Source organism: Oncorhynchus kisutch, linkage group LG8, assembly GCF_002021735.2.
Source record: "Oncorhynchus kisutch isolate 150728-3 linkage group LG8, Okis_V2, whole genome shotgun sequence".
Taxonomy (NCBI): Eukaryota; Metazoa; Chordata; class Actinopteri; order Salmoniformes; family Salmonidae; genus Oncorhynchus; species Oncorhynchus kisutch.
In genome coordinates, this window is record NC_034181.2 from 13,875,391 (window position 1) to 13,901,672 (window position 26,282).

Sequence of the window (26,282 nt, forward strand, 5' to 3'; positions counted from 1 at the left end):
ACTAAACTGATTGTCTCAAACGCATTAAGGAAAGAAATTCCACAAATTAACAAGGCACACCGGTTAACTGAAATGCATTCCAGGTGACTACCTCATGAAGCTGGTTGAGAGAATGCAAAGTGTGTGCAAAGCTGTCATCAAGACAAAAAAGGGTGGTTACTTTGGATATTCTCAAATATATTTTGATTTGTTTAACACTTTTTGCTTCCATGCGTTATTTCATATTTTTGATGTAGAAACAATGTAGAAAATAGTAAAAATAAAGAAAACCATGGAATGAGTAGGTGTGTTCAAACTTTGGACTGGTACTGAACTAACAAACTGTTGGTGATGTAGGCTGAAAAGTGTACAGAAAGTAAAATGTGAAAAGACAAATGAGAACAAAGGATTGAAATGTGTTTTAATAACTTTAAAATTGTATTCAGTGCTTCCATTTAAAAATAAATAGATGGTATGATCTCAAAGAAATAGTCAAATGAACAGGGATGGGAAGTACACACACAGTGATTAATGACAATATAATATTTTAGTAGACAAAAACACTAACATACAAAATATCTATAAAAAAATAAATCAAATGCAGAAAATTATAATCAAGTACTCTATATATTTTTGGAGACGGCAGTATTAGTGAAGGATGTTATTTTAGTTGACTGGTCACCCATTCTTAAATCTTAGTGTTTGGTTTTAGTTCAGGAAAGGTTTCTCAGTTTTGAGTGCACAGGAGTTCAGTTATGAAAAATATACCATATTTCTTCTGCAATACATTTTGAATGCCCTTTTAAAGTTGAATTCCACTTTCTGTAATCAGTGAGTAAAGTGCACGTGCAACACTTAGTTGTTCTTGAGGCCAACATATGGTATCTAATAATAAGCACTTGGACAGAGAGAGAAAAATAAAAATGGTGCCAGTATTTGTTGACACCTTTCAGGAATGTTCTTTAATGTCGGTCGGTAGGTAAATAACTAGACCACAGTCCCACAGAGTGACCCATTATGAATATATTAAATACTGTCATTCAAACCGGTTACAGCAGAACACACACTCTTCAGAACAAGAGCATGCAGCTCTCTGGGGGAGGGGAGAAAAGTTTGCTTAGCAGGGTTGGGGTCAATTTCGTCAATTCAGGAAGTAAACAAAAATACAAATGTAATTTTACTTCCTGAGCTGATTGAATTGAAATGGAATGACCCCACCCATGGTGGGTAGCCGATCCCTCATGTGGTAGAAGGGAGGTGGTACATTGCATGATAAAAGCCTTTGAAACGTGATGAGTGGAGTGCACCTTTATACAGGAAGTAGTGCCTAGTGGAGAGAAATGACTAGCTCTAGCTAGCTAACGTACGCCATACCGATTCATGTAATGTTAAGATAACACATCAGCGCCGATTACTGTATAACCAACCACAGTTTTCCATTTAAAAAATAACAAAAACTTACAAAATAAGCATCATGACAATTTCGAAGAGTACCCGAGCCTATTGTTCCCCGCACGTCTTTACCCCCTTGTTTAAAGGCCTAACGGAGACTAGATGAGTAGTTTAAAAACAATCGCCACCATTCTACATCCCAGATAGACAGTGCTACGACGGGCTGCAATGCGCAAGTTTAGAAGAGTTTGAATAAATAGACAGTTGATAGTAGCAGTATGATGCTTATAGAAGGCCAGTGGATGGTCTGGGAGCCCAGTAACAAACAGGAGACAGTTCAGAGCAGCACATTGGACAGAGAGAACAGGAGAGGCAAAGTTGGCAATGCTTGTCTGGTAGCTAGTTATACTGGAGATTGATTTGTTGCAGAATACTGGTCCTAGAAGTCCTAAAAGAACGTAAGCTGGTCATCTCAGGTCAGATTTTGAAGTGGAGAGATTGAGAACCACCTACCCCCTCCAACAAGAGAGAGGAGGATGGGGGGTTTAAATGGGTCATAGTGTGAGAGAACCACCCACCCACTCAAATGGACTCAAACAAGAGAGGGAAGCCATAGCGTATTTTGCTGCAGCGGAGCTCAACCATTTCAGTGACAAAACAATAAATACTTCAAGTAAAAAGACATCCACCACATGAAAAAATGACACGTTTCTCTTAGTCTTTAGAAAAACCGAACCGAATGAATCCATCAACGAACAACCTGAACAGAACACATGGAGATCCCGACAGATGACAATGTCACTGGCAGGCCACCAGTACATGTATCCATTGATACATGCCCCCACAGTGTGAACTGAAGGAGCCACGTGTCTGGCCATCCTTGATAGAGGGGGAGTTTCATTGGCTGTGGACGTCAATGCAGTCTATCCAGCAGAGCATGGTGGAATGGACCCTAGGAGGGGTTCCCCAGGGTGAGTTCCAGGGGCCTCCCCAGGTTATTTCCCACTCTTCTTTGGCACAGTGGTTCTCTTGGCCTGCCACAGGTGGTTGTGGATGGTGATGGCGTCTATGCTAACCGACACGGTCTTAGCGGGGATGACAGTGAACTGCTTGCGGTCCGAGCTGTACTTGTAAAGCTTGTCGATCATCTTCTTGCTAATGCTCTTGGGGCCCGTGCCGGTCAGCTTGAGGATCTCCTCCGTGTCTGGGAAGTAGGAGTAGACCCCCCGGAACTGGCAGCCCCCATCCCTGAACAGGATCATCAGGTGGTGTGCATCTACTCTCTCCAGCTCCTGGGATCAGACAGAGGAGGAGTCAGATAGAGGGGTGGGGGGGTTACCACTGGTTCTGGAGTGCTTGGTAATAACATTTAACAGTACAACTTGTGGAATATACACCAGCTGGAATGAGATTTTAACCAATCAGCATTAGAACCACCTGATTTATAATTGTATTTAACAGTAAGATGATAATTCACCTCTAGAAGGGTGTTCTTCTGGGGTTCGTTGACTTTGCCAGCGAGGCAGCAATGGGAGATGGCATTGAAGATAATTGGCTTGTTGGACTTGGAACTGGGCTCCCTGAACAGCTTGGGACCTGAGGACAGTGGAAAGACAGGTCTTAACATTAGATGTTAACATACACGGAGACACGAGGAGAAAGTGAGCAGCGCAATGGTTTAATGGGAACATTATAGGGGCGTGTAATAGCTAATATGCTAAAAGGTGGTGACTTGTACTGACCAGTGTATTCTGCCATGGAGGTGATGGAAGACGCAGTGGATCCGTTGTCCCAGTCTCTGTCAGTGTTCCGACTGGCGTTCCGACTCAGGCCTGGGAACGACTCCACAGACTCACCCCTGGCAACGGACAGCAGAGAAAACAAGAGGTTTTAAAATGTCACACAGAGAAAACACACAAATAAAAAGAAACTCACAACCGCCCACACATTTGGGTTACTTACCGTTGGGAGCCTGGCACTCCAGAGTTGACGCTGTCTGCCTCGGTGGTGGCAGCAGAGGCCAGGGAGAGACTGGAGCCTGACTGGACACTGCTCAGGTTGTCAGCTGCAGAGAACCAAAACAGACGCTGTCTTAGTGTAGCTAACCTCTTCCCATTACGCTACTATCGTCACACACAGAAATGCATGACCGCAATATGTGCAATATTGTCTCAATGATAATTGAGATGAATAAAATGTGGCCTAGATGAAGGAGAACCAGTGTCAGCAGGGTTTTTCCAGCTCAGCTGGATCAGATCTGTTAGTTCAGCAGTGGAGTAAAAGTCTCTCTGGGACCCCAGTTAGAAACCCCTGGACTAGAAAGGTGTTTCTTACGTGTGGAAGAAGAGCCCTTGGAGGAGAAGGTGTCGCTAGAGATCTCCTCTCTGCTGAACGCAGACTTGGGTCTGTGAGTCTGGTGACTGAGTTTCTTGGGCTTGGGCTTAGCAGTCTTGGGTTTGGCGGGGCTGCCCAGGCCCTGTTCCTCCATCAACTCCTGCTGCTTCCTCCTCAGGTACTGCTCCTTGATGAGCTCCCTACGGGCCTTCTCCTCCTCCTTCCTCATCCGGTCCTCCTCCGCCTTCCGCCTGGGGGGAGACAGACCATAGGCTCAACAACTGCTGCATTTGAATAGACGGAGTCACAATGTATTTCAAATGAATCTCAAGTGTCAACACACTTTAGAAGGTCCTGTGTTAGAATATTCTCTAACGCAGGGCAGAAGAGGAATGCCGTTGCTCTTGTCTGCGTTTTCAATGAGTCAATATTCAAGGTAAATAGAACAGACACACTAATGTTCCAAACGTGTGACTATTGTGGGAGGGTTGTGTTGCTGTTACAGTAGTGCTTGGACATGGTCTTATCCTACCTGAACAGTATGTGTTGTCTAGCAGACCGTTTTGATTTGGTTGTAGAGGCAATGTTGGTTACCTGGCCTCTTCCCGTTTCTGTTCAGTCTCAGCCTCCAGCTGCATTTTTCGTAGCCGGGTCTCCTCAGCCTTCTTCTGCTGCCTTATGAGAAAAGCTGCTCTCTTCTTAGCCAGTTCATCCTCTGCCTTCTGTTCATCCTGCAGCATAAAAAGTAACACTTTCTCAATTCATTGTAATACAACTTCATTTATGCCAAATGATTGCCTGCTGTGTGTCCTCCCCTCGTCTCCTGCCCTTTTTCTACATTAGTGGCTAGTAACTTTCGTTTTTTTCAGTAATGGAGAATTTCACACTATTCCTTCCAATACAATTTTGTACAACTATAAAAACAAATGTAATTTCTTCCCCTGTCCTGTTTGCAGTCATTGAATTTGGTGCATCTTGTATATATATATATATATATATATATATATATACACACACACACACAATGTAAAAAGACAACATTTCAGATGTACCTTGAAGAAGAATCCCAGGCCAGACTTCTGTTCCCCTTCCTCCCCATCCATGGTGCTGTCCTGCCCCCCGTCTCCCTCCATCTCCTCTGGGTCCTTCAGGTCTGACAGGTCCACCTCGATCAGGGGGGCTTTGCTCCTCGACACTTCCTCCAAGGGGATGTTCTCCTTCCCCGAGCCGTCGGAGGAGTTCAGCTCCCCCTCCCTCAGGGTACTGGACAGGCACGGCTCAAAGGACACTTCTGGGGTGACGACCACTGGTTCGATATGGGCCGCTGTGCGCAGGTTAGCCTCGTCGTGGAGCCTGAAGGTGGCACGACGTCCAGGCTTGTCCTGCCCACTGATTGTCTCTCCACCTGCAGATGGGGTTTTGGAGCTGACGTCGGGGTGGTCCGCCCTGGGGGACCTGCCCCCAGGAAACTGCCTCAGGTGAGGCAGGGTCTCCAGGCTGTGGGGGGGGGTGATAGCCCTGCTTGATGCCAGGCCCGGCCTGCCGTGCTCTTTGGCCAGCTTCAGCTCTGAGGTCTTGGTCCTGGGGCCACGGGCCGAACTCAGCTTGGGGGGTTTCCTGGATGGAGCGGTGCCGGTGGTTGGTGCGCCGCTGCCCAAATCCACAAAGTGGACGGCAGGTCGGGCCTTAGGTTCAGATCCGCTGGTCTTCTCATTGACTGAGCAGGGAGACGGGACCCTGGGAGGGGACTGTACGTTCTGTTTCATCAGCAGGTCCTGCTGGAGGGAAAGCTGCATCATCTGCTGCTGGATGCTGCCGATGGCGTCATTCAGCATCTCAATGGAGCGGTTACACTCATCCAAGTCCAGCTCTTCATCCAGCAGCAGACCAGGACTACAGCTGCCCTTCTTGTCCACCGTCTCTAAGGCATCTGGGACCGGCGAGGTGGCAGACTCAGTCTCTGTGGCCCCACTCAGAGCGTCCACGCAAGAGTCGTCTTTTGAGCTTCCCCCTTTGTCCCCATTGAGTTCTTCTTTGCAGTAGTTTGTTTTGAGCGGGTGGGGCAGGGTGTCGCTCTTGCCCTTCTTGACAATGTGCAGAAAGGCTGCCTTGCCCAGCTTCTGTCTCTGCCTGGCTGACAGCATCTCCATCTTCTTCTTCTGGTGCTCAATGGCCTTCCTCTTCTCCTCTAGCTGCATGTGGAGCTGAACCAGCTCAGAAGCCAGCATGTTGGTCCCCCCGTCTCCCCGCCCCCCCTGGGGCATGGAGGGGCTCTGGTCCATCTTCAGCCTCCGGGAGGTGGGCAGGGACAGGGGCCCGCTGCACTCAGAGCCATCCGGGGTGGTCCTTTGGGAGCTGGAGGCACTGGTTCGCAGGTCCTGGCTGCTGCCAAAGCGCTGCTGGGCCTTGCGCTCAGCGAAGCTGGTCATGCGTACGCTGCCGCTGGCTAGGCTGCTGGCCTGGGAGTGGGTGCTGAGACAGGGGCTCGAGCGACCGCTACTACAATCATCCCCTTTGTCCTTGTCCCTCTTTTCTTTCACCTTCAGGTCCTCCATAAGCTTGGCTGACTCCTCCTCCTCGTCAAAGGTCTTCCTAGGCCTAGTTGGGTCCTTGGTGGTGAGGGCTTCATCAAGGTCTTCATCATGAGCCTCGTCCAGGTCTGGCTCCTGCCAAGGCTTCTGGTCTTCGCTGTCAGAGTGGAGGTAGAAGCCACCTGCTGGAACTCTGGAGTCGGGGTCCACACTGCTTGTGTCCATGGGATTGAAGGCCCCCTGTCCCTGGAGTGGCCCAGCCAGTGAGATCTCAGTAGACAAGTCAAACTCCCCACTAGAGGTGGGAGTGTAGGTCCGGTTTAGGGTGGTGGGGGTTTTCCTCCTGGCCGATGCCACAAGTTCAGGTCCCCCTTCTACTCTCCGGATAGAACCCCCTCCCCGCGATCGACCCACCTCCCCGCTCTCCTCCTCCTTGTTCAGGTATACAGACTTCTCTTTAGACGATTTCAACACAGCAGGCATCAGAGGTTCTAAATAAGAACAATCCTTGGGCTCGGCCCCAGCAGTTTGCTGCGTCGCCTCTCCCTGACTGGGAAGAGAGGCTGACCCGTCTGTCCTCATGGCCACAAGTGCCTCCTCCATATTGACGTTTCCCAGAAGGCCGTGACCGTTGACTCGGCGGGGGGCGGGGCTGACAGGGGCACGGCCTACCTGGGCGTGACCCTGGGGGGTGAGAACCTGGTGTTTGGGGGTGAGGTTGGCTATGTTAGAGGCCAGACTGTCTTTACTGATGGAGCGGGCCAGACTCACACTGTCACCAGAGGCAATGTCAGCATCGCTGTCAGTGGCTGAGATGCCAAAAGTGTACGGGTTGAGCGTAGACGTCGGCCTAGAAGAAGTGAGATGCACAACATTGGACATCAAGAAGAAAAGGGTTTGTTTTACTTACAAAATGACATATTTTGGTGAAATATCCCCCAATTAGTCACCCAAATCTCTGAAACATGCATTGATTGAACATTTCAGAGCAAGAAGGGAGGTCAGTGTTATTCTCATACTACACCTCTGTCTCCTGTCAGACCAGGCCTGCACTGAGCCTCGTGGATGTTTGTTCTCCAAGGAGTTGGAGCGGTTTCTGATGCCTAGATACACAGACAACATAGATCACACAGCTACCTACAATGCAGACCAGAAAAGCCATCTCTTGAAATATGAGCTGTAATAATATTCCACTATAATAAAAACTACACAGCCATCAGAAAGGGCTAAATGTAACTTGTATAAAGCTATGGATAGTTTTTAGTAGTCTTCTATAGTAAATGATAACTGGTGTTGTGTAGTGCCCTCACCTGATCCATCCTCTCCCTGCTGCTGTCTCTGCCTTAGGGGGAGGAGTGGGTGGGAGGGGCTGAAGGCTTCCCCAGGACCTCCCTTGTTACTGAAAATAATCAAAACGGCACAAACCACTTAGATTACCGACCAAGTCCACAATAATCTTTTAGCAGTACCGTAGCAGTCAACATTCATGATCCATCTTTGCAGGATATCTCTAAGCAGCAGATCAAATTCCATCTTTGCAGGATATATTTTATCCAGGCTGTGTAAATGCATTCAGTAGGTCTTAATATATTATTTCTTGGCAAATGTTAATTCATTCAGAAGGTCTTAAGTACCAACACAGTATAAGGGATTAGCCCCTCTTACACCTTTAGTAAAGCAGATTGACCCCACATTCTCTACACTCTATCAGTCTTGTATTCTCACAGGGAATCACTGGAGATATCATTGTTTGCATTTAAGAATCATAAGAAGTACGAACTAAGTGTTTTCTTCATAACCACAGACCTTACAGGTACACAACCAGTCAGTTGACATTATGACCTTTGTCCATCTGACCTACTGTCCCTTTAATCCAATCAGCTACTCTTTGACCATCCCTCTGAACAACCAGCACATGATAAGCAATGTCTCTGAAATGGTGGTGGTATTACAAAGCTATCCATTTATTTGGCTGGATGTACTGTGAAACATAAATTCATTAACATTGATAAACACAGTGTTGGACAAAGCAAAGGTAGAAAGTGGTGAGCTGGAAACAAAGAGGTGAGGGAACTGAGTATCAACACTAGCATTAGATCTCTACACTAGATCTCTTCATCCCTGTCTAGCTAACTAGGAGATAAATAAACAGGTTGATGAAATGAGAAGGGTGGGTGGACAGAGAGGAAGGAGGAACTTACAGAGGGTCAGAGCCTTCAGCAGGGTACAGGGAGTACCTGCCATCAGGGCTGCTCTGGGCAGAAACAGACAGAGAGGCCTCTGGGATGCCAGGGGTAACCTGAAAGCTGCGCTTGGTGGCGTTGGAGATGGGCACTGAGGGTCGGGCACTCTTCGGCTGAGCCATGGCTCGGGCTGTTGTGAGAGAAGTGGAGAGGTGTCAATCAAAACAGAGGTGGGTAAGAGGTGGAGAATAATGTAACTAGTGTACTTAAAACTGATCATCCTACCGATCCTCAACTTCGGCGATGTCGTTTACAAAATAGCCTCCAACACTCTACTCAACAAATTGGATGCAGTCCATCACAGTGCCATCCGTTTTGTCACCAAAGCCCCATATACTACCCACCACTGCAACCTGTACACACTCGTTGGCTGGCCCTTACTTCATACTCGTCGCCAAACCTACTGGCTCCAGGTCATCGACAAATCTTTGATAGGTAAAGCCCCATCTTATCTCAGCTCACTGGTCACCATAGCAGCACCCAACCGTAGCACGCGCTCCAGCAGGTAGATCTCACTGGTCACCCCCAAAGCCAATTCCTCCTTTGGCCACCTTTCCTTCCAGTTCTCTGCTGCCAATGACTTGAACAAACTGCAAAAATCACTGAAGCTGGAGACACTCCCTCACTAGCTTTAAGCACCAGCAGTCAGAGCAGCTCACAGATCACTGGACCTGTACATAGCCCATCTGTAAATAGCCCATCCAACTACCTCATCCCCATACTGTATTTATTCATCTTGCTCCGTTGCACCCCAGTATCTCTACTCTACTTGCACATTCACCTTCTGCACATCTATCACTCCAGCGTTTAATTGGTATTTTGTCATTACTTCGCCACCATGGCCTATTTATTGCCTTACCGCCCGCCCTTATCTTACCTGTGTGTTGTGTGTTGAACTGCTTTGCTTTATCTTGGCCAGGTCGCAGTTGTAAATAAGAACTTGTTCTCAACTGGCCTACCTGGTTAAATAAAGGTGTTCTCAACTAGCCTACCTGGTTAAATAAAGGTGTTCTCAACTGGCCTACCTGGTTAAATAAAGGTGTTCTCAACTGGCCTACCTGGTTAAATAAAGGTGTTCTCAACTAGCCTACCTGGTTAAATAAAGGTGAAATAAATACAAATATACAAAACTGCAGCTGCTTATTTTAACTTCTGGTCAAAATCAATTATATTATTATTATCAGCTAAATCTAAACACTATATATTAGACTATTGACATTGCATGGGGATCATTTACACATTTGCATTGAAATGTCATTGGAAGAAATGAAAATAAAGACACTCCAGTTGAACCACATGTTCTGTAAGGAGGTCCTAAAGTACTCCTTTTCCCTGTCCTGATTTGTTGATCCATCCCATTCAGACCACAACACACCCATAGAGATGATCCTCACCATCTCTGAACTCCTCCATCCTGGGTTGGACAAACTCTGGCTTGACGGTCTCAAACCACCAGAAGAGCTCAGCGATGAACACCATCACATTGTGCTGAGTAGTGAAAACAAGAACCACGTTAGAGAAACTCAACTACAATGACATACAACACATTACCAAAAACATTAATGAATCAAGTGCTTACTTAGAAACACAGAAAAACCAAATCCTCAAAGTTAGTGATGGGGAAAAACACAGCTACAGTGAAAAACACAGCTACAGTGAAAAACACAGCTACAGTGAAAAACACAGCTACAGTGAAAAACACAGCTACAGTGAAAAACACAGCTACAGTGAAAAACACAGCTACAGTGAAAAACACAGCTACAGTGACAGGGAAAAACAGTGAAAACCAGCTACAGTGACGACAAATACCAAAGGACTTATTTACCTTGAGAACCAGTGGAGAGTAGAGCATGTCTTCCATGGTTAGGTAGAAGCTCTTGTTGAGATATTCATTTGAGAATTGCTTGAGCAGCTGGATGTTGTACAGACTGTCAGCTATGGAGGTCACCTCCTTCAGACAAATATCTGATACAGAGGTCAAAAAGGTCAGGATGGAGCTCATTGACCTGATGTTTAGTAATGTCACATGCAATCCTCCTTGGCAGTCAGGGCACAACACAGATGTAATGTCTAATGTCCACAACATAGATCTGGACTAGAGCTCAATGGACCATTTCAATTACAAAACAGGTTAAAAGACATGATTTTACTAATTGTTTGAGGTCAGACAAAATGTGGGAGAAATTAGGGAGAAAATAGGATAGATTTAACATTAATGATGAAACCCCAGTTTGTTGAGGACAGATGTCGTCCCATGATGTACCGTGGAGCTTCATGTGGTCAGGGCAGTAATAGTGGACCACGGTGAGGAGGGCGGCACCATCACACACGTCCCTCATCAGATCCTCCAGCAGGGGGAAGAAGGGCAGCTGGCGGCCCAAGGCGTGCTCCCTGCGGTACCTCACCTGACCACCAGGGGAAGGGAGCGAGTCAGAGGGGAATACAAAGAGATAAGGCTGGCTTATTAGGCTCCAATCCAGAGGAGAATGACTGCCCTCTCTCACTTAAACCAATAAGTTCAAGGCCGACCACGGTACTGGAGACATTGTTTGCAGAAAATGATCCCCCATTACATTACAAAGGAGAAAATGGCAATCTGTGGACAATCTTCATGTAAATAAATACACATTTTCGAAGACAATCATGGTACCAATAACTGCTTCTATTACACCAGATGTTCTTGAACAGATTATAATAAAATCACTCACACAAGAAGTATAATTGAGTTGCTAATGGCAGCCTGCAGTACCCCGGTCAGACTTCAACTTGAAATATTCAATGAGGGGGCAGCACTGAGCTAGTCAGCAACGTCACTTCCTGGAGTAGCTCAAACCGCAAACACATGTTATGTCTACAAAAACCAATATGATACGCCATCTTAACAGACTCCCTTGGCTTCAAATGCGCTATCGAGTCTTCACATGTGTATGAATGTGTCATGTGATCCATGGCTTTGTCCAGTCATATACAAAGTCATGGCCTACATCATATAGCCTAGTGCTTATTCAGTAGAAGGCAACGTTTAGAATGATGAAAATGTCATGACTAGAGCAGACATGATGCCCTGGTGAAAAAAACTGAATCATTTCTGGTCTAGATAATGAACCATCTGAATGAATTCAGTGGCATTCCCTGAATAAGCCCCAGTCTGTGTTTAGGTGGGTGGAGATGAGTGGGGTGGTCCTTTATAGCAGGGATTCACAAACTTTTTGGGCCAGAGACCCCTTTTGTGATGGCAAGTTCATTAGGGACCCCCTCATAATCAGAACACAACTCGAGTGAGATAAAAATAGCATTCCAGAGTTGTACTCTGTCTCGGGCCCTGGAAGGAACATTTTAAATCCCTTGGCATCAGAGAGAAAATGTTGCAGTTTTCAAGCTACATTAATATCCTGTAATTCTACACATTTTGCCATGAGGAAGAGAAAACTTAGCCATTTTAAAACTTAAATTACAGTGCATTTATGTAAAAAATATATATATCTTTTTTTTTTTTTAAGTGGAGAGGTGAGGGGGGAAATAAGTATTGAGTTGAAAAATGTAGAATTGGTGAAGTTCTGTGGATACCAATATCCCTGTGAGCCTCCCAGGACCATGTTGTAAGGTTAAGAACATTAATATTATTCCGTATACAGTTTCACTGTTTAACACCTGCTAAACTTATTCCACGGATTACTTGAACTAAAATGTGTTTAATCAGTTAGTTTTTTGGGGGGGGGAGATCTGGCCACGGACCCCCTGTAGACCCCACTTTGAGAACCCCTGCTTTATAGAGCGGTGATATGGAGCCATGGTTAGCCTGACACCCACCCCTCTCTGGGAATGCTGTGTCACTGTCAGCATAGTCATACCAGGAAACTGGTACAGAGGGAGGAACATGGGAATCACTGGCCAACTTCTGCTGGCTAACGGTGTTGTGGAACCCTCCCTGAGTTAGCCTATTGAGTTCATCACTGCTGTAGTCTACTAGCCAGGCCAGTACGGTACTTATGGCTCCAGCTGAACCATACTAAACATTTACTGCAACAATTAACCATGTTACTACATGCACTGTCTGCAATCTGACTACACATTTTTAGGGCATAATAAGGGTAACTACGATAATACAAACACACCTCGACTACTATTCTGACACCATTATGCTAATTCTACATGGGTAACTACCATAATACAAAACACTTAGTTGAAGTTGGAAGTTTAAATACACGTAGGTTGGAGTCATTAAAACTCATTTGTCAATCACTCCACAAATTTCTTGTTAACAAACTATAGTTCTGGCAAGTCGGTTAGGACATCTACTTTATGCATGAAAAAAAAAAAACATTTTCCCAACAATTGTTTAGACACATTATTTCACTTATAATTCACTGTATCACAATTCCAGTGGGTCAGAAGTTAACTGTGCCTTTAAACAACTTGGAAAATTCCAGAAAATTACGTCATGTTTTAGAAGCTTCTGATAGGCTTATTGACTTCATTTGAGTCAATTGGAGGTGTACCTGTGGATGTATTTCAAGGCCTACCTTCAACTCCGTGCCTCTTTGCTTGGCATTATGGGGAAATCAAAAGAAATCAGCCAAGACCTCAGAAAAAAAACTGTAGACCTCCACAAGTCTGGTTCATCCTTGGGAGCAATTACCAAACGACTGAAGATAACACGTTCATCTGTACAAACAATAGTACGCATGTAAACACCATGGGACCACACAGCCGTCATACCGCTCAGGAAGGAGACGCGTTCTGTTTCCTAGAGATGAACGTACTTTGGTGCGAGAGGTGCAAATCAATCCCAGAACAGCAAAGGACCTTGTGAAGAGCAGGTACAAAAGTATCTATATCCACAGTTAAATGAGTCCTATAGCAACATAACCTGAAAGGCCGCTCATCAAGGAAGAAACCACTGCTTCAAAACGGCCATAAAAAAGCCAGCCTACTGCACATGGGAACAAAGATCGTAATTTTTGGAGAAAGGTCCTCTGGTCTGAATAGAACTGTATGGCCACAATGACCATGGTTATGTTAGGAGGGAAAAGGGGGATGCTTCAAAGCCAAAGAACACCATCCCAACCGTGAAGCACGGGGGTGGCAGCATCATGTTGTGGGGGTGCTTTGCTGCAGGAGGGACTGGTGCACTTCACAAAATAAATGGCATCATGAGGAAGGACAATTATGTGGATATATTGAAGCAACATCTCAAGACATCAGTCAGAAAGTTAAAGCTTGGTCACAAATGGGTCTTCCAAATGGACAATGACCCCAAGCATACTTCCAAAGTTGTGGCAAAATGGCTTAAGGACAACAAAGTCAAGGTATTGGAGTGTCCATCACAAAGCCCTGACCTCAGTCCCATAGAAAATTGGTGGGCAGAACTGAAAAAGTGTGTGCAAGCAAGGATCCTACAAACCTGACTCAGTTACACCAGCTCTGTCAGAAGGAATGGGCCAAAATTCACCCAACTCATTTTTGGAAGGTTGTGGAAGGCTACCCAAAACGTTTGCTACCAAATACTAATTGAGTGTATGTACACTTTTGACCCACTGAGAATGTGATTAAAAAAATAAAAGCTGAAATAAAATCACTCTACTATTATTCTGACATTTCACATTCTTAAAATAAAATAATGATCCTAACTGACCTAAAACAGGGAATTTTTACTAGGATTAAATGTCAGGAATTGTGTAAAACTGGGTTTAAATGTACTTGACTGAGGTGTATGTAAACTTCCGACTTCAACTGTATCTCAAATACTATTCTGACACCAATATGCTAACTCTAAGGGTAACTGGAGAACAACTAGACAACCAGGACTAAAAGGTTTCCCATCCACCCTACAGAAGGGAGAGAAGTGAGAGGTCTATAGAGGATAAGGACTACTGGAACTGTACCACTATGGAGGGCTCCAGCTCCTCTGGCTCCAGCATGCATTGGGCCAAGGCGTGCATGAAATCAGACTGAGACACACACAGACAGCAGAGCGTAAGAAGGAGACCTTGGGCAAGTATAAAGACACCATGAGGGGCCAGGGAGAGACCACATGGGCATAGCAGACAGCATAGGAGGGGTGGGCATGACAGATTTTGCGGGCACGGGTGGCAATGGCGCCAACATCTCAGCATAAGCAAATCATGAAAGCAGGGGCTGAGAGATGTATTCACGGCTCTCTCGCTCTCACCCAGACATCTCTTCACACACTGTCACTCTCTCAAACACATCATCTATCATGATTGCACATAGTCTGCAGGGGCTTGAAATGAAAGGTCCAAAATGTAGTTCAGCAAATTACCAAAACCACCGGACAACAACAGCGTGACATTCTTAACACAAATATACCAGCCTCCTCCCACTGGCTGGCTGACTCACTGGCTACAAGCAGCACAGAATGGGCTTGGATGAGCCACGATGGTGCGGTGTGCACATCGACACAGAACTATGCGTGCAAGGGGGAGGAGGGGGGATTACTAGCAGCCAACTTACAGGTACTAGTTTCCAATACCATTTGGAGGGAGACTATCCAAGTAGCAGGGGGGGGGGGGGGGGCAGACAGGAAGAATAGGAGCAAAAAAGGTCAATAGGTCAGAGGTCACAGACAGGATAGGATCTGATCTGCTTCCAGGTTAAGGGTTAGGAGAAAAAGGTCAATCAGGATTCAACCCCAACTGGCAGGAGATAAAGAGCTCTGTAGACTTGGACCACATCTCTGTTGAAAAGGATGTCATCTCCATGAGACTAATCTGAATAAATACAAATAAATTGTTTTTTAAACTGCAATTATTCTTGCAATGTGTCCTGGAGGCATGGACTGAAGTCCAGAGACTTGATGCATCGAGAGCAGCAATCGCCTGTAAGGATGCATGAAAATAGCTCCATGGGGGCCATTTTGGCTCTAGCGCTTCAGTTTCCTTGTTCTCCCTCTGTGGGAGTGCCATGAGATCTGTGGGGCTCCAGCCTTACCTTCTGGTGACTGGGAGACTCCAGCGGGTGCTGCTTGACCTTCAGCTCTCTCTCTGTGATCTCCCTCATCTTCAGGTTCACCTGGAACAGAAGCAACATTCCCTCAGTTCCTTAGAGCTCTATTTTCTGAATGTCTCAGGCCCATGATCGATGTCGTCTGCTGACAGACTGTATGTTACGGAGTCCGCAGGAAAGAGAGTTTGTGTTCCCACCATACCTTGTTGATCCAGAAGACCATGGCGTCCTCCAGGTCAAAGGGCAGCTCCTTGGAGGCGCTAAAGGTGGAGAAGCGTTTGACGCAGGCCACCACCTTCTCTATGCTGATCATCTCCACAGTGTAGGCCATCATTAGGGCATCGATCATGGGCATGTGGGCACTCTGGAGGAAGGATGAGTGCACAGATTAGGTCAGAAAAACAAACGCTGTAAAAGGTAGGTCATCGTGGGGGCATACAATAGGTCTAGTTCAGGAATGAAAACACCAGGGTGTTGATCAAGCATGGCTATGTAGTTACTGTGTTGTGGCAGGCAGAGGCAGAACAACAATCACGTTATGCCAAAATGAGGGCATCGACTATGTGCACAGGACACTGTGTGAGAGGAGAGATGGGAAAGAACAGGTGACAAGACAAACACGATTTACAGTTGAACATCAGGGCATCGATCATGGGCATTGCGGATGGGTGGGTAGAGACAGAATTATTATTTGTATTTATTTATTTAAATAAATAAAATAAATAAATAAAAAATTGGGAATATGTGGGCACATGAGGACATGATACCCACAGAACAGTATAATTAAGGGGTGACTGGACAATCCTCAGGGTATCAAACAATGACGCAGCTCAAAATAAACTGCCATGTCGGCTTTGTTTCCTCGTCTCCTGACCATCTGACCTCACTGATGTACTACAGATGATCCTTATCCAATAGAAAGACTGAGGGAGGGAGGGAGGAACCCCCCCCCCCACACCATGACATTAGAGGTCACTTCAGTCGATCTGTCCAATCAATCAGCCTTAATACCTCACACAGGGGGACAGATGTGACCTACAACAAAAGACTGTTCAATGCATCATTATCTGTTGTAGGTCACATCTGTCCCCCTGTGTGAGGTATTAAGGCTGATTGATTGGACAGATCGACTGAAGTGACCTCTAATGTCATGGTGGTGGGGGGGTGCATCAGTGAGGTCAGATGGTCAGGAGACGGGGAAACAAAGCCGACATGGCAGTTTATTTTGAGCTGCGTCATTGTTTTATACCCTGAATATATATATATATATATGACTGGACACATTAGCAGAATCTTTTTTAATTGTGCAAATTACAGGGAAGCCTACTCTGCTGACACTGACAAAGAGCGTTAATTGCGACATTGTCTGATCCATATAATAGGGCTATGTGAAGGGGAGACAAATAACCTACAATATGACATCCGTCTAACCCGGAGGAAGAAATTATGACCAAAAACAAACTTTCAAGCAGCACGGACCCAACAATGAGTGAATACGCTCACTCTCCGGGGATATGCAGTATTTGTCACGTGCGCTGCTCAAATTGCAGTCCCTTCCTACTGTAGGCACTGTGATTTAACATTTAAAAGAAGCTAATGATCCTCAGAGGCCAAACCATGCTTTCTTGTGTAGTAGCCTATTTTGTATGATTGTATTTATTGCTGTTAGACAGGAGTAGGCTAATTAGGCTATATAATTTTAGCAATTTAATTATAAATGTACTACGTCTGTGGCACACTTGTGATGGAGTTTTCAAAAGAAATGGCCACTGGATTGAGGCAAAATAATCCTGATTTAGCCAGGTACCTTTTAATTGCCTTTCCATCTACCCAAAGACTGTTAGGCCATCATTAGCATCGCTAACGGCTACACAAAGTGGTAGACAAATAGACCCTACACGCACTGCAGACCGATAGGGCATTCCCGTGGTTTCCTCTTCAGAATGTTGGTTTATTTTTGGTTAATTACACATTACTGTTTGAATAAGCCATGATACATTTCTTTAAGCAAATTGTGACCCCAAAACTAACAATGACCAGGTAAAAAAAAAATGAAATCACTGGCACTCTATAAGGCCCAGTCATATCTATCACTCTGTGTAGACCTCAATGCCTTGCAGTAGGAGCAGAGAGGAAGAGGTGAAGAGGCTCAACTCCGGCAGAAAATCTGTATCCCTAAAGCAGGTGGCGGTTTTTTCTTTTTACCCACTCAGCAAGGAGTTTTGTACGGAGATCAATAAGGGTGCCAAATTTGATCAACAGGAAAATTAATGTCTTATTTGCTACGCAAGGTTTATTTGATTGAATAGAAGTTTCGTAACGCTTAGGTTATTACGAGTGTACTGATATAAGTAGGACGTGACATCCTGGCAACTGAGGAAAAACACTATCGGAGTTGTCTCGAGATGGCTATGAATATTTATGGCAAGAGGCTAGCAGCATAGCATAGCATCTCTCCACTGAATACAGGTGGTTGAACATTTAAAAAAGTTATGAAATAAAAGAGATGTATTCCGCAATCCAAAGAAAGGACAGGCGGGCGGCTAGACAGCCTGCCATGCCGCCTTGTGGACAACGACTCCCACTGTTAGGGCTGGAAGACAAGTAACTCGTCAGTATATCCATATTCTTAGGCAGGAGTATAATTCCCTGAACTGTGACCTATGAATCTAGGTGTGGAGTTAACACACAGTACACCCTAGCCAGTTAGAGCATGCCTGACCCAAAACACACTGCTGAACACACACACACACACACACACACACCTTCCAGCACTAATCCTACTGAGGGAAATGGAGGACAGATCCTGATTAGCTCACAATAGGAATGGAGAACAGCTATTCAAAGCCCTCAGTGATAGGCCCCAACGATGTTACACAAGCATTACTCAACACTCAGCCTCAGATCCCTACTCTAATGAGGTATAAGCAACACACACACAACCACTGCATGAGATTTATATATTTTTTTAAAACACGCACCCTTCCACCAAGCGACTAGCTAGATGTAGACCATTTCAAAAACAGGACGCTGTGTCTCTTAAGTCAAAGAAGAGGGACTTAAAATTATGAAGAAAACAGCCGACTTATGTGCTTGAGTTACAACACAATGAATATGCCAGAAACACACACCCTTCGTCTTCCCTTCACCAAACCTGTCAGAGACAAACCCAGGAGTGTATGGGTGGACTACTGTTATATTACCAAGCCGTCTCAAGTGTCCCAAGTCAAGTGCTGAGCAATTAACATTTTTCTCTTCAGTTAAACAACTAATTGACCAAATTGATTCAGATTTTTCTGAGCACAACACGCCGTTTCACTAGAGAGAAATCACATCATTCACGAGAGTGGAACGCTGGGCTGAAGGGAGTTGTAGTATTCATTAAGAAAATATTCAGCATAGATCAGCGCAGAAACATGGTAATTAACTGCAAAGACCATAATGCATAGCGCCTTCCCCCCCCATCTCAGACAGAGATGGATACACTTTTGCCTGCTATGTTATGTTAGATTCAAACAGACTGCATGAAAGAGGAATGTACAGTCGCAGCCAAAAGTCGATGAATTGCAATTAATTGCAAATGAACTGAATCCCCCCCAAAAACATTTCCACTTCATTTCAGCCCTGCCACAAAAGGACCAGCTGACATCATGTCAGTGATTCTCTCGTTAACACAGGTGTGAGTGTTGATGAGGACAAGGCTGGAGATCACTCTGTCATGCTGATTGAGTTTGAATAACAGACTGGAAGCTTCAAAAGGAGGGTGGTGCTTGGAATCATTGTTCTTCCTCTGTCATCCATGGTTACCAGCAAGGAAACACGTGTCGTCATCATTGCTTTGCACAAAAAAGGGCTTCACAGGCAAGGATATTGCTGCCAGTAAGATTGCACCTAAATCAACCATTTATCGGATCATCAAGTTCAATTGTTGTGAAGAAGGCTTCAGGGCGCCCAAGAAAGTCCAGCAAGCGCCAGGACCGTCTCCTAAAGTTGATTCAGCTGAGGGATCGGGGCACCACCAGTACAGAGCTTGCTCAGGAATGGCAGCAGGCAAGTGTGAGTGCATCTGCACGCACAGTGAGGCGAAGACTTTTGGAGGATGGCCTGGTGTCAAGAAGGGCAGCAAAGAAGCCACTTCTCTCCAGGAAAAACATCAGGGACAGACTGATAATTTTGCAAAAGGTACAGGGATTGGACTGCTGAGGACTGGGGTAAAGTCATTTTCTCTGATGAATCCCCTTTCCGATTGTTTGGGGCATCCGGAAAAAAGCTTGTCCGGAGAAGACAAGGTGAGCGCTACCATCAGTCCTGTGTCATGCCAACAGTAAAGCATCCTGAAACCATTCATGTGTGGGGTTGCTTCTCAGCCAAGAGACTGGGCTCACTCACAATTTTGCCTGCGAGAGCAGGTCCTGCGAGAGCAACTTCTTCCAACCATCCAGGAACAGTTTGGTGACGAACAATGCCTTTTCCAGCATGATGGAGCACCTTACCATAAGGCAAAAGTGATAACTAAGTGGCTCGGGGAACAAAACATTGATATTTTGGGTCCAAGGCCAAGAAACTCCCCAGACCTTAATCCCATGGAGAACTTGTGGTCAATCCTCAAGAGACGGGCAGACAAACAAAACTCCACAAATTCTGACAAACTCCAAGCATTGATTATGCAAGAATAGCATGCCTTCAGTCAGGATGTGGCCCAGAAGTTAATTGACAGCATGCCAGGGCGGATTGCAGAGGTCTTGAAAAAGAAGGGTCAACACTGCAAATATTGACTCTGCATCAACTTCATGTAATTGTCAATAAAAGCCTTTGACACTTATGAAATGCTTGTAATTATACTTCAGTATCTGACATAAATATCTAGACACTGAAGTCGCAAACTGTGAAATGAATGTGTCGTTCTCAAAACTTTTGGCCACGACTGTACACAATAACAACGAGATCGGGATAGACAGAGTTCGTGAAAGTATGCCTTATCTACTTCGAAGAACTAATAAAATGATAGTCTGACAGCTCTGCAGCATGCAAAGGCAGGTCAGCCTAGCGAAATAGGATGATTCTTTTTATTTAAAAGCTACAATATGTAACTTTATAGGCAACCTGACCAAATTCAAAGAAATGTGAGTTATAGATATTTCATCCCCTTTGAACACAAGCTCTGCTCATTTCCCATGCTGTCCGTATTTGCGCTTTTGGTTCCATTGCTGAATTCGTATTGATTTGTCCGTGCCATTTGACTTTGCACACAAGGTCAGAACAGCATATTGACTGCATGACAACTCATGTATGAAGAACTTTATGTAGATTCAACTTCATCTGTTCTGTGTGCCATTTCTATGCTACCCGTTCTATTATATAATTTTTGCGTCTTACTTTCAGATTTGTACACCAGCTTCAAAAACAGCTAAATATACAATATTTTGGGTTATGGAAAATATATTTCACAGCGGTTTAGATGGTACAATGATTCTCCACACAATGACTGCTAGTTTTTTCATGAACAAATCTGCAAGACAATTAGAATTTTTGCAACCAGGAAATGGCGGAGCGATTTCTGCATATTGCATCTTTAACTAAGTAAATTAAGAACAAATTCGTATTTACAATGACGGCCTACCAAGAAGTAGAAAGCCTCCTGCGGGGACGGGGGATATATCATGAAAAGAGAGAGATCACTACATAAAAAATAAAAAAGAGACCAAAGCATGGCAGCAAAGCCCATACAGAATGGGAAGAAGAGAGAACAGTGTCTGGAAGTTTGGTTGCTACTGCCTGAGCAGAAATGAGATTGTGACTTAAGGAATGAAAAATAAGAAAGTATCCAAATAAGAACTAAGTAATATAGACAACTGAAATATTGTATTATTTCATAGTGATTTCCTATTTTTCTATTGGATCTACCCAATGTGGGCCTGACAGATACAATGGAATATTTTCTGTGTTTTGGCAATTTGAATTTTCACTATTTTTGCCATTGTATTTGCATTAAAAAGCTCTAAAATAACTTTAATATCATTATTTAATAATGGATTTAATGTCAACAAAAAAGATGAAGAAACCAAAATAGAGAACAAACCAATTGCTTTATAATCCAATTGAAACCAAACCGACAAATTACTAATCACTCAGCACTAATCCGGTCTCTATAGTCTCTGTCCCCCTAGTCTCCCCCTGTCCATCCCTCTAGTGTCCCCCTAGTCTAGAAATGTATTTCTTCCAACCTGTGTGAGTCGACTCAGGAGATGGTACACTGCTGTTTTATTACTCCCAGCTGATCCCTCTCCATCTGTGCCTTCTAGGAAGTACGAGTCAAACAGGAGGCGGAGAAGGTATCTCTTACACACACACAACGGGAGTGAGCCCAGAGGCTGCACATGGGGGGGGGGGGAGAACACAGGCATTGCCATGGAAACACCTCCTTGCAGACTCCTTGCAACCCAGGGGGGGTTCCTCAACCCTCACACAGGCCTAGTCTAGTCTGTCAAAGATAACCACTTCACTCTAGTCAGGAATTTAGACTAAGCATGTGTTTGTCTGACTTCTTCCATAGAGCCTTGCCCGGATTATAAACCAGCCCGTCTGTCTGTCATTGGGCTAGATGTCGGGTAGTCACTGGCTCGCTCTTGGCTGGTTGCTGGACAGAAGCAAACCACCTTGGCGACAACGCGAGTCTCCATGGCATTGGCAGTGTATAATGTATTCAAGCCAACAAGTACCATGCAGTGATGCTACTGTAAGTGCTTTCAGTGAAATTGTGAGAGGTTATTGGATCTCTTATGAAAGGAAATGCTTGTGCAATATATACAACTGAATGGGACATGTAGGGAGGGAGTGGTGTTCATTCCATATGCTGAGTGGAGTTGTTGCTGTACTATTTTATTTATTACATTTATTTAACTAGGCAAGTCAGTTAAGTTAAGAACAAATTGTTACTTACAAATGACAGCTTACCCCGGCCAAACCCTGCCCTAACCCGGACGACGCAGGGCGATAGTCCTAAAGTCAATAGTCCTAAAAACTAGGCTGGTTGGTTGGATGAGAACTAGGTTACATGAGAGATGGTGAATCAATCATTATGCCACTGCTGCACCCTACTTTGCATATTGACCAGACAACATGGAAAATGTCACTGTTAGGGACAAGGGTACACTACAGGAGAGTAGAAAAAAGTAGTGGAGGAACCCCACTGGGTCATTCAGCACATTTTAACTTCAGACTGTTCTCTCCCTCCCTCTCTCTGTGTACCCTTCCCTATCCAGCTGAATCAGTTTTCACATGATTCACAGAAACCAGACTGTGCCAAAAGCCGTGTTGTAAAGCCTACAGACGACATGCTCTCTGGCCCAGTTCTATGCCTTTATATGGATATGAATCAGAGTCGAATTTGAATCTCCAAGGTAGCCAACGATAAGGAAATAGCTAAGCGGTCTGGAACCAAATTTAATAGGTCGGGAAAAACCACCCAAACGAAAATTGAGTTAGAACACTATGATGAGTCGCCATGGTTTCAACAAAGACTAGAACGTTTTAGTTACCTAGGGTTTAAAGGATGTTTGACAAAGCCCAATAGACGACAGGTAGGTATTCTAGTGTTCAGTGTAGTGTGATAGATGTCAGTGTGAGAGAGAACAGAACAATGGCTACTTTCACTAGTTAAAGTAATAAGACGAGAGCAGGAACAGAGCTGCTGCTGCAGGCAGAAACAGCTCTCGCTCTCTATGTAGGACTACACACAGAATAGCCAACCAGAAGGCTGAGCTTCTTGACTCTTTCTCATCCATGGCCAGCTAAAGGGCAACAGCTTTTCAGACTTGATTTATGTCTGTTTTGCACTGGGACTAACTCATTTTCAAGACAGCTCTCGCCCACAAATCATGAGCAGCCTCTGGCAATGACTCTCATAAAACACCACGTGCTTATCAAACTGTTCCACCACCAAAGCGTCCCTCCCTACTTCCTAGTCCATGAAGAGGACATTGGATGCATCTTTCCGTCATCTGTCCTCATGCGAGAGACCTAGCCGCCTGGCTCGTAGGCATCAGCCCTATTGCTTTGGTCTCTCCAGTGTTTTCACTGTAGATTAAGGAGACAAGGAAAGCCACTTGAGCCAATTGAGATGCAGCTGAATTGCCTTCACTCTGCATAGCTTTTCATCACCCCCTACACAGTCACACACACACACACACACACACACACACACACACACAGTCTTTCCCACTCACCATTTTGATGGGCACACAGGAGAGGTCAGCATCTCTGACAGGGGCGTCATCACTCTCCATGACGTAGATCCCTTTACGGCTGAGGGCCTGGATGACTGACATGTGTGACTGCAGCGAGGCGGCCTGGTCTGCCTTCAGGATGAGGGCACACACCCGGCAGTACAGCTCACAGGACAGCAGCAGCTGGAGGACGGGAGGCTTGATGTGCTCCTGGTCATACTGGTCTGTGTAGAACGGATCCCTCAGGTCCTCTGGGATGTGGTCTGGAAGGGGGGAGGGGGGGGGGGGGGGGGGGGGTTAGTGATGGATATGATGCATGGTGTTGGTCCTAACTTCTATATAGACAGGATGGGTTCCACTCCCTACATCTAGCTGTGTTGCTACCCGCATGAAAATATTTGGTTGCTATTGGTTTCAATGGAATATTTTGGTGCTTGCAGCCCTGTGCCTACTTCAGGAAGAATCTAGGGGAAACGCTGCTGTGATGACTAATATGCATACACAGGGTTACAATAAGAGTATGTCATTTCGTGGATAGCCAAATGTGAAATACGTGCTTTACTTTAAAAAGGGAAGATCTAGCCTAATCTTTCAACAATGAAAGGGAACGTGGCAACAGCATGTGCTCGCAGAGTAAAAATATATGTTCTGCAAGGTTTCAGTTTACTCTGTAAATACAGGCTAGTCATGGCTTGGAACTGACAGTAACACTGGTGAGAGAAGAGCTAGGTTCTCAGGTTACTAGTCTGAAACAATGTCTTTCCAGTTTCCACCACAAAGGAGGAAAACAAACAATGACCTATGAAGGGTCTGTTTTGCATTTTTCACTGACTCATATCAAACCAGAAGTCACCATATTAGGCTAAATGGTGATGGGAATCCAATCATGATAATTGGTGTCTGTTGCGGTCATACTCCTAAAAGGAAACACAATCTGTAAACATTAAAGCAAAGGAATAGAATGAAGGATCCCCTCGCAGCCCATTGCATGTGACAAGCCCAGCCCACGCACAGGTGCACTCTCAGAAAGGTGTGATGATCTTCGGGACAAAAATAGCCCAGCTAACCTCCATTATTCAGACATTGTTATTTAAGCTGTGGCTGTGAAGCTGCGCAAACAGAAATAGGGCTGTCCCAGACAAAAAAAGAAACAAATAAAACATGTATTTTTCCACATAGACACATCGTATGTGTTTTCATCAAATCGACTATATGCACTGAGCTTGTCTGATGCTTTAAGCACAAAGTTTGAATAAATATTTAAAGACACAAATGATTTGAAGGAGTTTAGTAATTGATTTGAATGTGCCGGGCCGGGCTCAGCCGTAATGTGACTTAGCACCCGTTGTCCCGCACTCCTCCCTGCTGCAGCGACCAACACAGACCATCAAAGTGTTTATCGTGCTGTCCGTGTTACTGAAGCTGCAATAGTTATTTCTGACTGAAAAGTTCTGCTACCAAAATCCATCATCTGTTTGTTTTGGAAAAACATTCCCTATTCGTTAGACCCTTGCTCTCTTTACGTGATAACATAGATGCATTGCAAGCATGTGACCAAAGACCTAGTGCTTGGGACTAGTACTAGAGAATGTTGGTTATGTAATTATTACTCCAGAATGTCACTTATACCAGAAGACGAGTCAGACGGGATTCGTTTTTTCCAAACTGCCCACCCACCATAAAAAAAATTAAAAAATCTAATAAATTGACAGTCATGACAGAAACCTGGAGGTTTTTAATTCTAGGCATGAAGATACAGAATTTCAACAGGTCCAGGTGAAGGGGCCACACTGATAAATCCAGCTTGGTTCTCAAGTTTCAAAACCATACCAAACCATATTTCCTATAGTGTCCCCATTATATTTGAATTGAGGAAGTGTGATCAATCATTATATTTTAGCGATCCGCAGCACATCCTAAACGCACTTCCTAAAATAAGTAATTTATAGACCAAAACATTTTAACATAAAACAATGATTGGTTCAGTTGGTCTGGACTAGACCAAAAACCAGTGTCTGTGGAAATCAAAGGCCAGTCCAGAACTGCACCCCAAAAAAAGAAAAGAGACGGGATTAATGAGGTGTAGCCTACAGTGTTGCCTGAAATTAAATTTTTATAAATGCCCATCTATGTGGTAAGCTGACCGTTTGTAAAAACACCAAAAAACTACATTTGGACCAAAAAAAGATATCCAAAAGCTTACAAGCCCATCCATGGCTGGTCACTCACGGAATCAGTAGGCTATTAAAACGACCACTCAAACAGGAAACAAAAGCAGGATCTGTCTTATTTCTGTAGATGATTTATAAAGCCAGTAACATTTAACAGTTAGACTATTGATTATAGTACTAATTAAGTTGGGGGTTCTCTCTCTCCTGACTTTTCTTAGACAATAAGACAAGGGCTGTTTCCTCATTCTGCTGCTGCCCCCACAGCATTGTTCTCAACACAATAAGCTGGTTAACTTTGCTATTATGCACATATCAACATGGTCTGGGAAAAGGTGCCAATTCAACAGAGCACTGATGAGTTTCAGAACCGTGGACAGCGACCGCTATCCAACACGGGAGGAAGCGCATTTATTACACATTTTTTATTAGTGTTGCTCCATT

General features: G+C 44.8%; 1 protein-coding gene across 2 annotated transcripts in view; it reads right to left on the minus strand.

Moving 5' to 3' along the window:
* Nucleotides 1-385: 385 nt before the first annotated feature.
* Nucleotides 386-26,282, minus strand: part of LOC109896171 (calmodulin-regulated spectrin-associated protein 1-B) — a 31,595-nt gene continuing 5,698 nt past the window's right edge. Inside the window, exons 3-19 of one of the 2 annotated variants that reach the window (XM_031829702.1) lie at nt 23,671-23,933; nt 15,648-15,809; nt 15,431-15,511; nt 14,365-14,430; nt 10,743-10,884; nt 10,305-10,444; nt 9,874-9,967; nt 8,438-8,609; nt 7,547-7,635; nt 7,261-7,339; nt 4,758-7,086; nt 4,300-4,436; nt 3,706-3,956; nt 3,334-3,436; nt 3,114-3,229; nt 2,849-2,967; nt 386-2,663 (exon numbers count right to left, since the gene is read on the minus strand). In XM_031829702.1, coding sequence (XP_031685562.1) covers nt 2,367-2,663; nt 2,849-2,967; nt 3,114-3,229; nt 3,334-3,436; nt 3,706-3,956; nt 4,300-4,436; nt 4,758-7,086; nt 7,261-7,339; nt 7,547-7,635; nt 8,438-8,609; nt 9,874-9,967; nt 10,305-10,444; nt 10,743-10,884; nt 14,365-14,430; nt 15,431-15,511; nt 15,648-15,809; nt 23,671-23,933 — 4,640 coding nt within the window. In that variant the 3' untranslated portion in view covers nt 386-2,366. The remainder of the gene's footprint in view (nt 2,664-2,848; nt 2,968-3,113; nt 3,230-3,333; nt 3,437-3,705; nt 3,957-4,299; nt 4,437-4,757; nt 7,087-7,260; nt 7,340-7,546; nt 7,636-8,437; nt 8,610-9,873; nt 9,968-10,304; nt 10,445-10,742; nt 10,885-14,364; nt 14,431-15,430; nt 15,512-15,647; nt 15,810-23,670; nt 23,934-26,282) is intronic. The other variant, XM_020490455.2, reaches the window with a different exon arrangement.